The following is a 16843-nucleotide window of genomic DNA, read 5'->3' on the forward strand; positions in this document are numbered from 1 at the left end:
AAAGAGGGGGAACGGAGATGAAAGAAGGAAAGAGAATGAAGAAAAAAAAAAGGTCAAACCCGACCCCGTTGACAAGTGTTATCCACAAATGTATCAATACAATGACGAAAAAATTATCTTTGAAGCTTGCTCTATTTAGATCTCAATAATTCACACAGATTTTGATTTTGTCATCTTTTTTAGGGATTGAGATTACGTTAATCACCCATTCAGAATATTTGGCTACCTCAAAAAAACTAGCATCATTTTACTTTTTAACCTCTTTCTTAATTTTTAACAATATTTTCGGCTTAATGCATTTTAGTATTTGTTTTACTGGCTTACATTCAGACTTCAAAGGTAACTTGTGTTTACTATATCAATGTTACATCTTAGCATATCTTCATAAGATCATGTGAGCAAATCAGCGTACTCATGAAGTAGATCTATTAACTTCTTCTTATCATTTGGTGACAGAGTTGTGCCAATTTTAATTTTTTTCTTATTTTTTTCTTCCCCTAAATTAACCATTTCTAAAACTTCTTGATGTGGTTCAATTGGTCTCTTTTTTTGTTCCATTAGTCTCATTAATTTAGGAGGCAAAGTATAGTCATTTAAGGTTTTTTTCTTATCAAGTTTATCAATATGAATAGAATTTTTAAAGTCAAATCTTGAATCATTGTCACAACTGTCTTCACATTCATTATTTGAAAACTTGAAAAATGGGTGCAATGGAAAGATGTGGGCAAGTGTTTGTACAAAATGGTAAAAAAATTTGAAAGAGGAAATATAATGATAAGGCATTATGCAAATCATTTAATTGAAATAATAATGAGTAAATTAGCTCATACATAAAAGAGACCCCTAATGCTCGAGCTTAAACAATTAAGGTATGACTTACTATATTACTTTTTCATAGGTTCAGGGATAGCAAGTAACTTTGTCATCTTTCAATTTTTCACATCATTGCCTAGTAGGGTAAGATACACAAATGGCTTCTTTTCTTGATATTCAGAAGCTTCATCATCCATCATTATAATAAAAAACTTATCTTCCCCATATTTCATGCCATATCCCCATTGGCAGCTTGAGAAAGCTCAGGATACATACATCTTTCATAATGAAAGGTATCATACTGGTAGGAAACGATAAACTTTTCATCTTCAGGTTCACATCCCTTAAGATCAATTATTCTTTTATCTTTTTTTGCATTTGCTAGTTTTCTTTTGTCTATCTTTGTTGGCTTGTATCTTAGACCACTTTTATCCTGGTTATCAAGTATTAGTGGAGGTTGTCTTATCCATTGCAGATTTTTTCTCAATCTTTTCCCAAGACGTCAACCATTTTCAATTTCTTGTTTAATCATCATGTTGGTGCTTACAGATAATTGAGAGGTAAAAAGTTTAGATCCTTCCTTCACATATATTGCATTGATTATTTCAAAGGATCTAAATGAGCACTCAAATACTTCATCGATTGCTTCTACATATGGAGTGGATATGGATTGTGTTACAAACAAATCTTTTTTCTTAGAAATACAAACCAAATATCCATCAACAATGAATTTGACTTTTTGATGCAAAAAAAAAAAAAAAGAATAGCACCTGCCATGTAAATTCATGATCTTTCTAGTAAGCAGCTATAGGCTAAAGAGATGACCATCACTTGGAATTTGATATTGAAGGTATAAAGACCAATCGATAATGACATCTCAATGTCTCCTAACACTTCCCCTTGTGAACCATCAAAAGTTCTTACTACCATATGGCTAGCTTTAATATAAATGCATCGATTGGGAGCTTGGCTAAAGTATTAGTAGGCATTATATTTATTAAAGAGCCATTATCAATCAGGATCTTGGCAATGGTATGAATCTTGCACTTTGTAGTGATGTGGAAAGCGTTTTGTGTTTCCTCATCCTTCAAGGGGTATTTCATCATCATTGAAGCTTATGTAATTTGATAACACCAAATTTCCAACAATGTTACCAATTTCTTCCGCAGATATGTTATAAGAGACATAAGCTTAGTTTAGTACTCTTAACAAAACATTCTTATTAGATTTTGAGGAAAGAAACAATGAAAGAAGTGAGATCGTTGTAGGCATCTCGTTCAATTATTACACTACGCTATATTCACTGTGCTTGATTAATTTCAAAAATTTGCATGCCTCTTTCTCAATGGCTAATTTTTGGTATCCCCTATCAAGAATTTCAACAGGGTTATTTTGGTCATTTTTTTTTATCCTTTTTAGCTTCTCTTTTCTAGCCTTATCCATAATTTCAAGTGAATAATATCATCCACTAGGCATGCCCCTTACTTTAGTTATATTTGCAAAGTTAGTTGTAGTTTGATTATCATCCAATCTCTGAGCTGCCACTTCATAATTGTATTTTCATGGCACTGCTTTGTTACTTTGATATAGAAAAAGACGTGGGACCTTGATTGTCAAAACCAACTTTGGAGTAGGTTGCTATTAGTTCTAAATCGACTTGTAATAGATTGTAAAAGGTTTGATCCAAGCCCTATAAGGTTTTTCTTCCCTTATTATATTCACCATGTTTTCTTCAACTTTATCATAAAATTCGATTTGAGAAGCATCCATCATATTTTTGTAGCTTTTGATGAAAAGAATTGAACAAAGATCAATAATTAAACAAAACCAACAATAAAAAAAAAAAATTTTTTAAAAATTTTGAAAGACTTCTAAATAAGAATGCATGAGAAGGCCAATAAGGCTATGTTGGTGCTTAAGATCAAATTTTTCATTCAATTATAGCTTGCTTCTTTTCCATCGATGCCATCTTTAGATTCAAAAGAACATTTAGAATTTCATCAAATATTCAATTCAAAGAAATAGAATAAAGTAAAAAAAAGAAAAAATTACCTTGATTTGGGTTTAAGTTTTTCAATTGAAGGTTTTAAAAGGAACCAAGTATTTTTTTCCATTAGAAGGATTGCCCCACATTCTATTGGGTTCAAATAGTAAGAAGAGTTAATGACACGTGCATTACATGTGCATGAATGCCTGTTACAAATCCCAGTTTAACTCCACTAGTATCAATATCTCTATCCTCGCCAAACTTCTTCTCTTCAACATTAAAGGTGTTGCCTCAACTCTCAAAGAAAACAGTTGCTGTAGGACGCAAAGGGAGAAAAAAAGAGAAAGAAGATGGGAGGAAGAAGAGGAAAAAAAGAAAGGTGGTGATTAGTGATTAAGGAAGGCCCGAATTTGAATAGGAGAGAAAAAAGAGAGAAAAGAAAAAAAAAAGAAAAAGAAGGGAGGAGAAAAGGAAAAAGGAAAAAATAGAAGCTTTTATAGAACATGTAATTTTTTATCTTCCCAAATCTACCTTCAAATTTTTTTTATTGACGTTGAAAAGATGTTAGAAAAATTAAATAAGAGAATAACTTTTAATTATTTTATAAATTATAGATAGTTAATTTCAATCACAATCTTCAACTTCACTTTATATCATCTTTTCTTTTTTTTTTTAATTAGAATTTGAAATCGAATATAACTTTAATATAAAAACCGAACAATGTTACAATCAATAAAAACCAAAATAAATTAAAACCCAATCATTTATAATTAAGACAACAAAAGTTCAAAAAAACCCAACTCATAACAAGAACAAAAACTTAATCCAAATGAAGCAAACAACATATGTTAGTACCAAAAACACCAACTAGCAATTGAAGGATTGCTTGAAACAACTTTAAATTATGATATTAATATTAATATTGATATTGATATTGATATAATTTTCACTAATAAAATATATAAATATTATTGTATAAAAAAATATGTAATTTACTAAGATTATTTTGAAAATTTATATATAATACACTATTTTTTTTAAGGTAATTGTAAAATGTGAGTAAAGATGACAACAGATAAGGTCAGGGCGAGTTTTGCCTCGCCGCAAATCTGACCCAACTTTATATTCATAAAATCCAAACTCAACCCAACTCGAAAAAGATTTTTTATTTTTTTTCATACCCAAATCCGATCCAATCCAATATTATATAAATCATACGCGACTCGGTCCGATTCGAAATTAATAAAATATTTTTTAAAATATAAAAGATTATTTTTTTAATATAAAATATTATTTTTAATATAAATATAAAATTAAATATATATAATTAATTAATTAATTAAAAAATAATTTTTTATATATATTGAGTCGGGTTAGATCAAGTTTGCCTAAAGCCCAACCCTAACCTAATATTATATGATACAACTTAAAACTCGATTTAAAAAAAAACTCATCCTACGAGATTAGATCAAAAACCTGTCGAAAGTGAATTAGACTGACAACTCTAAATAGAAGACTTAATCTAAGAGACTAAGAAATAAGAATCACATAAAAGGATACATAATATTAGATCAATCCAAAAGTCAGGTTGTCCACCAAGCACGACTGAAGCTAGGACAAGAATTTTCGCGTTTGAGTGCAATTCAACCCGTAAACATACTTTATAAAAAAAATAACTAATTTTTATTTTATTTATACTAAAAATATATATAAATATTTTTTAATATTTTAATAATAAATTTAATTTAAATAAATTTAAATTAGTTTTGATAGATGGACCAAACTGAATCTTAAGTATATATGCTTTTTGAGACGCTAATTGGATCCAAACCGATTTGATCCATAAATACCTTTACTTTAAGCCGAACGATTTCGCTAGTAAAATATTTTAGGTCCTCTTTCTTGTGCTCGCCAATACCATCCTTTAAAATGGGACACCACTCACCAGAGCCTAATTCACTTTCTTTTTAGTTAGAACTCTACAAAAACAAGCAACGTGATTATATGAAAACATTAAACAAAAACATCTTCACTTAATTGACTAGTAAGACTTTTTTATAATTGTGACTGCTCATCTGCTCTCTGACATTAAATAACCAAAAAAAAAAAAAAAGAGAAGAATTTAAAATGATGACAATTTGAAGTCCTGAATCAATGAACTTACATTTTTCATTGCAAAAAATAATAATAATAATTTCTTTTTTCAGACGCCCCACCCCATGGAGAAAGGTCGATCGATCTAGACAAATTTCAAATGATGATAAATAATCGATATCCGCCTCTCTTTAATTTATACCATTTTTGAACACTTGGGATTTGGGACTGTATATGATCATCTTTTATGAACTTGATACGTAATAATTAGGGAGATGGAGCTTTTGTCGATGATGTATTGCTCTTGTTGCGACAGTACTGGAAACTGTTCTCTTCCATTCTTTCCACCACGAAATGGGCAAGCATATTATTGTGTTCCACCAAGTTTTCCTTGCACAAAAACTCATTCCCAGATATTTTCTCCACATCTCTATAATAATCATGAATAAATATGTGAGTCTTGGGATTGCCCCCTTTCTTGCTTCTTGCTAGCACCCCGGAAGTGAAGATTGGCTGCATCCTTCCAGGACCTTCGGGTCCGTTTCCTCTTGGTCCATCAATCAATATCACATCCCAGTCCACTTCATAAACGTGGTTTGGCAAATCGTTGATTCCAAGCTTGCACTCTGAGAACAACAGGTTTTGAACTGGCCTACATTCGTTGCGAATCTGTTCCTTGGCTGATGCTATAAGCTCTCTCGTTTCACTTATCTTGGTCGTGTATTGAACATCAAAGGCATCAATTTCAGGATGTAACTCTTCGAAATAAGAGGCGTAATACCTGTTCTCATCGATGAAAACTGTGCGGCCATTGTGGTTCAATGCCTTCCAGAGAAGGGTTTCTGGCGTTAGACCAAAAACAAGGAAATTGCAAGGAGAGGAACATTTCCGTAGGACATCAGAGATTGGCTTGAGCTCGGAGTATGCCATGTGATAACTTTCATTGGATTTTGAAGCATAATGGAGAAGGGTGTTTATGACAGTGGTTGGCAATGGTGCACCACCAAGGGTAGAGACAGAAGAGCTAGGGCCTGTCACGGTTGTGCTTATGGCCGTGGTTTTACTGATAATTGACTCTCTGGTGTATATAAGAGTGAGAAGGAAAGCAATGGTGAAGAAGGAAATAAAAGCAAGGAGCCATAATCTGTTAGAGCTTCCTTGTTTTTGGATATAGGGATGGAGGAGAATCAGCTTGGGATTGCTGTTACTGTTCTTCATTTCTTTGGGTTTTCTCTTGGAAAAACCAAACTTTTAGGAGGCTTTTTTTCCTCTTCTCTTGCAATGATAGAGAAGGTTTTCACTTCTGAGAGAAGCAGAGAAAATGGGGTTTGATTTAAAGAAGGATTTACAGAAGGTTGAAACAATATAGGATTAGCCAACTTGACATGAAGTGACATTACAGACAACCTAATAATATTCTAGAAACCAAATTACAAAAGAATTTAAGTATTTTTTTCCTCTTTTTTTTTTTTTTTTTGAAGTTGGTTGGTTTTGTTTCCATGCTAATCTTATTGGGTAGTAATGATTATTTTTGTTGGAAGAAATGGACAAATGGTGAAAAGGGCTGATCCAAAACTTGATATGAGAAGCAGAGAAAAACAGGGTGGTTGGAGCAGGGGCTGGTGGGGGGGGGGGGGGGGGGTGTGGGGTTTGGTAGATGGGAACAATTATAGCGACCCGATAACTAATTTACAAGCCAAAAGTCGCTTTTCCTTCATCAATTTCTGGTTTAGTTTGCACGTAACCTTCTTAATTATATACGATTTCTTAATTAATTAGTTACCACTGAAGGTGACAATTCACCTGCTAAAGATTCCCATATGCAGATGCATGGTCTTGGGAGTTGGGATTATTCCAAATTTGCATAATTATAAACAAAATTAAGTGGATTTTTTCTATTGATTCTGCCCTCAACAAACACATGCTGCATGTTTTCTACGCTCCTTTCCCATAGATTAACAGCTGTCTGGTTTATAGTTATATGAACAACGTATAGTTCATATTTTTCTTAAAAAAGTCAGCTGATCTGGTGAGTGAATAGAGATTTGCAGAAAAGTTCACGGGATAATATCAAAATCATGTGAGTCTGATTTGGAGTAGACCTACTAGCTCTTAGTTTGATCTTGTTTCCGAAATTAATACCCACCCAATTTGTCAAGCTAGAAACCCCCCAAAACGACCACGTATCTTCCCAATTCTTATTCCCAGTCAGCTTGAACATTTAATATTGCATTTGCAGAGGTCTATCGGAATTATGCTATATCTGTCATTTCAACGCTAATCTCACTTGCTCAACAGCTTCCCTCAGGGGACCAACTTCATTAATTGGCAACGGAAATTTCGGACCAGACTAGCAAATAACTTAGAATACAAGCTGATCAATATCGCCACTGAAACTTTTTGCGAGGGAAGGAGGTGGTGCAAATCCTTTCAATGGCCCAAAACAAAGCCTGTTGGGTATGGTCCATTTGAATGAGGTGCGAGCCCTCCCCCCCTCCCCCCCAGTTTCTTTGCCAAGTGTTTTTCTTGGGATTGCACCTTACAACATCTAGCTCTTTTTTTCACTTTTTTGCCAGTGGCATCATTAACAAAAAGCTTGATCGTCGTTTTCAAGAAAGAAAATGAACAGATTCTAAACACAACAAAGAAATTCCCTTGTGCTTTTTTTAGCTAAAGCACAAGAAATGTCAAGTTGGGGAAAGGCATTGTTGCTATGGCCCAAATGCCACTATAATTCGCATGAAAAAAAGAACAACATTGACATGACCTTTGTGGATGGGTAACGTTCTCTTTGGTCAAGAAAGCATCAATCTTTCCGCATTGAAATGGAGCAAAGGGAAAGAAAGAAAAATAAAGAGTGAAAGATTAAAAAGAAGATAAGCAAAAGAAGGGAAAAAAAAGAATACGGGATAAGAGAGGCACATGCTTCAATTGCATTAGCTCAGAAAGATGGGGCAGATGGGATGGGATTTTCAAAAAGGTAAGGAGAAGATATCCTATGAATGATGAACATTACTGAAATATAGTTTGGTAGTTTATAATTGCAAAAAAAAAAAAAAAAAGAAAGAAAAAAATCCATCGTGATTTGTGATTCACCCAACTTACCGGTGGAGACAAAATGAAGGTTGCAGAAACATGAATTTTGATTCATGCTTTCAATAATTTAGTTTTTATAGTAATTCAGAAAAGTTTCTTGTCAATAATGAGTTAGGCGAGTTTGGAGGAAAACGAGGAGATTTCATTTCTTTATAATCGTATCATCAGCAATCAAACTATTAGTACTACTTTACTTCACAAGTTTATATATATATTTTTTGTCAAAAAAAAATTAAGATGATGGAAGGTTTTTTCATTTCAAGGACACGATGATCATAAGTCTTATAAAAGATTTATATTGAATTTCCATATTATCGATTAAAAGATATTGCTAACAATATTAAATCTAAACTTTATAAATAAAATATTTGAATTTTATCAATTTAATTAATATTTGTTGAGATTCATGTTCTATTATCGAGAGTTTGATAAGATGTTTAAAAAAAAAAAAAAAGAAATTCCTTTCTATTAGTGGGCACCATGTGTATGGTTGAATACTTTTTTAAGCCTTGTAAAGCTAGTCTTCGCCCTTTAAGAAGTGGGTTGCTACTTGCTACAAAGCCATTTGAAAGTGTTTTTTGCTTCTTTATTTAGTTAAAGTTTCAAAGTACATGTAAGTGATTTGGAGGTAAAAGCTTAAAAGCACTCTAAATTTAAAAAAAAAAGAAGCAAAGTTCCTAAAGTAACTTACCACTTTGTAATTTCTATGCTCTTCCAAAGGATTCACTAACCTCTTAATTCTTAAATATAGTTGTGTTACAGATAGTATAACTTATATTGCAATATTTTTACATGCCTGCATGGAGGAGTGCCCTTTTGGTATAACACCCAAATGCAGCAAATTATATTCTTTAAATTAAAGCAATTAATTTCTTATGATAGCACTTTGAGTTTATTTGATCCAACTTAAGCTTCTGTGGAAAGTATTGTTCAAGTGAAGCTATTTTGAAAACGTTACAAAAAAAAAAAGTTAAAATAGTATTTGATAAATTTTATGCTTAACTGCTATAGAATTTTAAAAATTATTTCAGTATTTTTTTCATATTTTTGTTGGATAAAAAATAAAATATTTAACTTTATTAAAATAAATCACAGGTTTTTAGATAAAGAAAATAAAAATTAATAGAAAATTTAGTCCTAATAAAAAATGTATTTGACATAATATGATCTCCCCATAATTTTATCAATTATGTTAGTTTTTTAGGTGAAATGGTAATCTAAGAATGAAGTGAATTGGTTTTTTTCAAATTCTTTCAAAATAATAATTTTAATATAATTGAATGAAAAATTAAGATTAATATCAAAATATGATGCAAATAATAATAAATTGATAATCTTAAACCAAATATTGTTAGAGATCACCACAACTCTGATACAACTTATTGAGAAAAAAAACCTAAACTCAATCACACCAACAAAAGCATAATCAAACAATCAATCAATCACACAAAAGATAATAATTTAATGTGGTTCAGTCTAATTGACCTACGTTCAAAGATGATAAATAAAATCCACTAATTTTAAAGAATTATAAACATACGTTAAATCAATCTCACTCAATAATCAATATTCATAGGCCTTCTTAATTTTCTCTAATCCTATGGAATATACTCAACCCAAATAAACGCAAACTCATGTGCACCCTTTTAACACAAATAAGCACATACACATATATACTCATTCATTATACTTATGTGGATCTTTTCAATCTCTTTTAGTCCACTCCCATGCACCATACCTATGTAAACCCTCTAAGTCTACTCTAGTCTACTCATAAACATTCAAACATATATATCCATAAGATATAAATCTTCAGTAGTCCTATAAGATGTCAATCCCATAAAATCCTACAACTCTCTTATATCTTTTTCTCATACCTAACCCTGTGAAAACTTTATCTATTTATAACCATACAAACTTGCATATTAAGAATCCTTCTCCTCTTAGAATTCTTCTTCTATAAGTCAAACTTGCCTATTAAAAATCTCTTTTCTTTTAAAATTCTTTTTCTGCAACTCTTCTTATCCATAAAGTAATATCTAACAAATTTTAAATAAATCTTTTATAAGAATTGAGTCATTAGTCCCAACAATCTCTACCTTGACTCAAATTTCATCAAATCATCTGTCTTCATGCTAGATATGATTAGTTCTACTTGCAATGAAAGTCTCAAAATCATCTTTTCTTATGTGCCTTCATGCTTTAGGCAAACCGATCATCAATCCTCAAAACTTGAACTCGAACTCTTCTCTTGAATCGAGCTCTTCTAAGCTTGCCTTTTCCCATGGCTCGAACCGTCAGCTCTGATACCACTTTGAAACCCTAACCAATCGATCCTACAAGGAAGGGATAGATCTAGTCAAATTAGGTGGTTGTCTCTTATTTTGCACTCCACTCACTAATTTGATTATATTTTGAGTTATAAAATTCCAAATCAAAAACCTTTTAAAGATTTAGAAACTATACTTAAAAGGCTTTTTAGCCATAAAAAATTCATCACCTAATTCATTGTATACGAATTATATTAAATTTTTAAAACTACCATTTGTGCAATTTTTTAGACAACTACAAAGTGTCTAGTAAAAATTTAAAATCTTTTTTTTTAATTTAAATTTTGATTTTGTTTGATCCATTAGAAAGCAGACTAAAAGAGCTTTCTAACCATATAAAATTCAAATATTAAAACATTGTAAATTAATACAGAAAAATAAAATAAGTTCAATGTTGAAAAATTTTATTTTTATAAAACAACTTTCTTAAGTTAATTTATTTCTCAAAATCAATATTATCAAAATTGTATTGAGTCCAAAATAAATAAGTTCACTTTTAATCTATTTCTCAAAACCAATATTATCAAGATTGTATTGAGTCCAAAATAAATAAGTTCACTTTAAAAATAATAATTGAACTTCCATGTAAACTTAAATAAATAATATTTAAAAATACTTTTAATTTGAGAAATAAAAAAATATAAAGAAAGTTTTGTTTAAACTTTAAAAATCATATTATTTATTTAATACCAAAATAATAAAAATTAAGAATTTGTACTAAATAAATCTTTTCTAAAATTTTGATCAAGTTTATTTAGTTTAATATTTTATTATTTTAAAATAAAAATCAATTCAAGGCAACAAATTACCGAAAGATAGGATGAGAATATAAAAAATTCATTAAATATTTGTTACTAAACATAAATAATTTTTTAAATTTTGATTTATAATTTCATGTAAAACCTTAAATGAGTTCCTGCATAAGCTAAAATTTTAAAATTTTTGAGAACTAATCACGACTTTTGCTTTTTATCACATATTCAACTATTGGAAAAGATATGAGATGGTTTTTGAGTTTGTAAGGGTCTTCCTCCAACTAATAAACATATATTTTAAAATAGAAATGTGGATTTATGACATTTGGTATTAAGATCAAACTCTTCATTGACGTATGATTAATATTTTAATAAATTAATCATTAGATTTAATAATATAATAATACTTATATTGTCCGTAAAATTTTAAATTAATCCAATATCTCTTACCAACCAAAAATACTTTTTTTAATATATATTTAATGTTTGAAATTTTTTATATCAATTAAATAGTTAAATAATTTTAATTAACTCGAATAAAGTATAAAATACAATGATAGAAGTAAATAAATATAAATAGTAAAAAATTATGAAATTGTGTAAGTGATTCCTTTTCTATTTTAATTAGAATATATATTAAGAAACATGTTATTATAGATTATAAATCAAAATTTGTAGGGTTTCTATTTATAATGTTAATCCTATCCAAGTCATGGGTAGCAGCATGCCAAAAAAGACAGAATGAATAGAACTTAGCCTTAAATTTTGCTTAAAGCTAAAAATAAACAATGCATTTGCACAGGGTAACTAATTTGATTTGAAAGTCGAAAATGATGCAAAATTAAGCCATAAAAAATAATAATCCAGCCACTTTCTCAGAATCATGAATCCAAGCTTAGCTGGCACATTGATTATTGCTAGCCGTTGAAACGTCAGGGCCTTGGGGACTCAGGTCTTTGGACTTCACGGGCTAATTTTAAGGCTAACGAATTTGAAAGCGGTTTGTTTGACTTCACCTAGACTCAATCAACACACGTTTGTCTTTGGTTGGTTTATTACAGTGAGTTTTCATGCAATCAGCATATGCCTACGCTCCCCGGACTGCGCGTTAGCCGTTGTATTCAATCTAATTAATTTTGCTCACCCATTTCTTCTTTGGATGAATTTATTTTGTGGACCAAATGTATTATACATTAAAGTTAAGCTTTAAATAAATGTCGCATCCAATAAATGGAATTTTAATACATGCAGCCAAATAAGAGAAATATTTACAAGTGCTGAAATTTAAATTTTATATATGTTAAATATTATCTTTTTAAAATGATTGTATAAATTAATTAAATTTATATATTATATTATCATTAAATGTTAAAACTAAAATTTTAATATTTTACTAATAGATCGTATGAATATTAATAATTAACATATATTTGATAGTATAAATTATTGAATAAATTTTAGTGATAATGAGATGGAACTCAACTAGAATGTGAGATAAAAGTGAGTTGAACCTGCAACAAAAATAAGTATGATCAAGGGGCATCAGAGCTTGCAGTAAAGATCACGCTTTAACACTTAAGTCAATCAAGTCAAAAAAGTTTAGATGAAGGAAAAAGATAAAGATATGAAAAGAAAGAAAGAAAACTTGGAGAGAAAAAGTTTAAATTAATATACATGATCTCCTTTTTACCTTATATATGATCCATGAATGGTGGTGTGATGTAAGCACTTAACACTTGGTGGTCAGTCCACTAGATCATTGACAATCGATAATCTGAGGATTTGTGAAGTGACCTATTGATGAGACATTTACTCAAATTGTTAGGCAAGTAGTTTAAGGGTCTATTTGTTTCACTAAAAATAACTTATGAAAAATGTTTTACACATTTTTCGATATTTATTTCACTAAAAATACATGAGTCAATAAAAATTATCTTTTAAGTCAACAAAAAATTAACCCATTTCTAAGAAAATTGTCTTCCCTTTTTTGAAAACTCAATAAAAAACAAAATACGCACCCAAACCATAGACACATTGAAACCTAGGTGCCGTTGTACTTTCTTTCATCAGTACCACCATTTCTCTCATGACAACACCATCGTTTATCTTACCAAAGTGACTAGATCGGTTGGTATCTTCACCTCTTCGATCATTATCTTATATCTTTCATCCATTCATAAAAAATTCCCAAACCTAAAAGAAAAAAATCTTGTATCTTGAAATCAAGTGAAGTCTGCAACAATCTCTTTCAGATCTTAGTTGTTTCATTCTCAACCAGCAAGGTATGTTCAATTATTCTTTCCTTATTAACTGGGTTGCTACCCAATTTAAGCAAAATGATTGGATTCTTTCTTAAGTTATATATGAAATAGCATTGAGAAAAAGGAATATGGAAAAAAAATTGTTGTATTGTTTATGTTTGTTGTTCTTGTGGCATCTTGTTGAAAATCATCTAAAGAGTTATATTTTCAATTTTGCTTATTTTAAACTAATCTAGTTGCAATGGTATAACTATGTATTATAGCTTAGGTTTTTGATGACTAATTTGAGCTAATTCCTTAAAGTCAATAAAATATCTTGAGTTTAATGGTTCATGTTAATTCTTCTAATTACCTGAAAACTGGATTTAATAGCATGTTATTCCTTTAGTTGCAACCATAATGTACTTAAAGACACACCAATTTAGATATAATTGTTCAATGGTTTAGTATGAATTTGTTTTTTTCAAATGCTTTATGAGATTTTATATGGAAAAGCAAGCAATAGTTAATTTAGGCTACATAGTGCTTTTTGTTTCTCATAAACAATAGCTATTCTTGTACCTAGATACACTAGTCATTTGTTTCAGATATCATTGCTTCATGTATCATTGTTTAAATGCTTCAGATATCATTGTTCAACGTATGACCCATGTCAGAATTTGGTTTTACCTTTTTGTTTGGTATGGATTTGGCACTTTTGATATAAAGAACTAGCATGACATGTCACTTTTAATATAAAGAATTCTAATGAATTTTAGCATACATGATTAGGTTATATGAGCTGGTACTTTTTTTTGGTATGGTTTTTTTACCGTATATTATTAAATTGTATTAGCTGGCACTTTTTAGCCTATATTACCTTTTTTTTTAACTTGGCACTTTTAATGCAAATAATATATTTTAAAGATGAATACTTTTTTTGTAAATGGATAAATAATTCCATCTTTGCATCAATTATAAGTGCAGTTGCTTCAGTACTAGTTTTTGGGATATTGTTGTTGAAAGATTTAGATCTAAGAATCAAATAGCCCATGAACCTCATATCAATCGAGATTATGAAAAACAGTTATATTAATAGCATTTTATTTGAAGGTGATCAGAAATGTATTGATCAAAAAAGAATGTGACTAATTACGTTTTTTAATTTGTGTAACATTCTCATTAGAAACAAATTGTTACAATCAACTAGATAGGTGTACATTAAGAAGCAAGTAATAATTTTTTTTGCATTTAATTGGCCACAATGTAAGATTGCGAGTGGTTGGATCAAAATATTATAGATCAATTAAGGCAGTTTACCATTACTTTAGGATTGTATTGAGAGCTATTTTAAAATTATATAAGATTCTCATTAGATTACCTAATGATTCAGCTCCTCTTGAAATAATAAACAACCCAAGGTTTTACCCTTATTTAAAAATTATGTGGGAGCATTAGATAGAACTCATGTTCGTGCATCTATACCAATTGAGATTCAAGGAAGATTTCACAATCGTAAAGGGGGAATAACACAAACTGTGTTGGCTACCATTACTTTTGATTTAAAATTTTCTTATGTACTTGCTAATTAGAAAGACGATGCATAAGATTTTTGTATTTTAAATGATGCACTTGCACGTCCAAAAGGATTTAAAATTCCAGAAGGTAACAATTAAAACTAATGAATAATAGTACTTTATTTATACTTATAATGTATTAGACAATAATTAAATTTATAAACTTGTAGGCAAATATTACCTTGCTGATGCTGGATATGGCATCCGAAATGGAATTATATCTCTATATCATGGTGTTTAATATCATTTGAAAGAGTTTAGTGATCATCATTCAAAAAATGCAAAGAAACTCTTTAATCTTCATCATTCATAATTGCGAACTATCGTTGAACAGGTCTTTGGGATTTTGAAAAAATGTTGTCATGTTTAGATGTTGAACTATTTTGGGATTTTTAGACACAAGTGGATATAGTGTTAGCATGTTGTATCATTCATAATCATATAATGGGATTTGATCCTAATGACTCAATTAATCAAGAATCACTTAATGAAGATGAGTTTTCAATAATAAAACCAACTCTTATAAAGCTAAAAGAAAGAAAAGAAACTAGAGAATGGACTACCAAAACAGAGAAAATCGCACAAGGTATGTGAAATGATTATATGGCTAAAACAAATTAATTTGGTTTAGATTTAGACATCAAATTTTCAATGTTAAATGTTGTTGTGTTTTAAGAATTCCCTATATTTTCTATTTGGATAGAATTGAAGTTGTTTGATATTGATATTGTTGAAATTATTATTTCTTTTCTATACTTTGTTAAGTGTTAATGTTTCATTTTAATGTTTCTTGTATACACTTAGATGCTATTATTTCTTTTAGTTTTTGTTTAATTTATTTTTTAATGTAATTACAATTGTAGAAAGGGGTAAATCAAACAAAGAAGTAGGCTCATCAAAGTAATTTATGTGGATAAAACCAATGGATGAAATGTTTTTAGAAATACTTGTTGAGGAAGCTTAAAAAGGAAATAAGCCATCAAACATTTTCAAAGGACTTGCACTTACTCAAGTGTCTGTAGCTATTTTTGAAAAATACAAAGTTGAATTTAAGCCTAATCATGTGAAAAATCATCTCTGGACAGTGAAAAATACATGACAAATTATATGCAAAATTCAAGAGGATAATGGCTTTGGATGCGATGATAATTTGAAGATGATAATATGTGATTAAAAAAAAAACATATGATGAAGCAGTGATGGTAACATTTTAATTTTCTTCTTTTAATATTTTTCTATTGCAATAAATTAGATCTTATTATTATGTTTATGATTCAAAACAAGCACATCCAAAGTATGAACAACTTTTGAATAAGAAACTTGATAAGTATGATGAGATGGCTTTGGTTGTTGGCAAAGATATGGCAACTAAAACTTTTACTAAATCATTTACTGATATTAATTTAGAAGATACTAATGAGGTTAATTCGATGCCTGTAGACTTTGAAATTGAAATTAATGAGGTTAAAACAAAAGCATCTTTGTCAATTGGAACTTCATAATCAAAATCCCATCATAAAAAGAAAAAAGTTCAAGAACGTGTCGAAGCTAAAAAACCTTAGCAACATGGCAAAGCAACTTGGTGAGATTGTTAATGCCATAAAATATTCACTAAGGATGAACTTAGCATTCCATATCTTTATAAGCAAGTGATGTTGATGAAAGGATTTGATGAGAAATCCATTGCTGCTACCTTTGATTATCTAGTGAAGCATGAGAAATAAACTAAAGCATTTATGGTTAAAAGTAACAATCTTAGGACATTTTGGCTTCAAAAGTTTTGTATGTGTTAAAAATGAAATCTCATATGTTGGATGATTGTTTTTAAGTAGTTGGTAGAATGAAAATCACTTGCATGTATAGGCTAATTATGGTTGTGGTAGGTTTATTATGTGTAAACAATATTCATTATTGACCCAAAAACTTTTGTAAGATTATCTTTTGTGTAAAA

At 29.8% G+C, this 16843-nt stretch overlaps 1 protein-coding gene and 1 pseudogene across 1 annotated transcript; one reads left to right on the forward strand and one right to left on the reverse strand.

Annotated features, from left to right (window-relative positions):
• Positions 1–4921: 4921 nt before the first annotated feature.
• On the reverse strand, positions 4922–6438 carry IRX15-L (IRREGULAR XYLEM protein (DUF579)). The gene has a single exon (XM_022884502.2). The coding sequence runs from the start codon at positions 6110–6112 to the stop codon at positions 5162–5164; it is 951 nt and encodes a 316-aa protein (XP_022740237.1). The 5' UTR covers positions 6113–6438; the 3' UTR covers positions 4922–5161.
• A 1405-nt stretch (positions 6439–7843) lies between these two features.
• LOC149516376 (uncharacterized) lies at positions 7844–15513 on the forward strand (annotated as a pseudogene).
• Positions 15514–16843: the final 1330 nt, after the last annotated feature.

The sequence above is a fragment of the Durio zibethinus genome, chromosome 10 (genome assembly GCF_047325235.1).
Source record: "Durio zibethinus cultivar Kanyao isolate XHJ-2024 chromosome 10, ASM4732523v1, whole genome shotgun sequence".
NCBI classification, from domain to species: Eukaryota; Viridiplantae; Streptophyta; class Magnoliopsida; order Malvales; family Malvaceae; genus Durio; species Durio zibethinus.

Bases quoted from the DNA above. Each gene is read 5' to 3' on its own strand.
- IRX15-L (XM_022884502.2), bottom strand. From the start codon at position 6,112: ATGAAGAACAGTAACAGCAATCCCAAGCTGATTCTCCTCCATCCCTAT.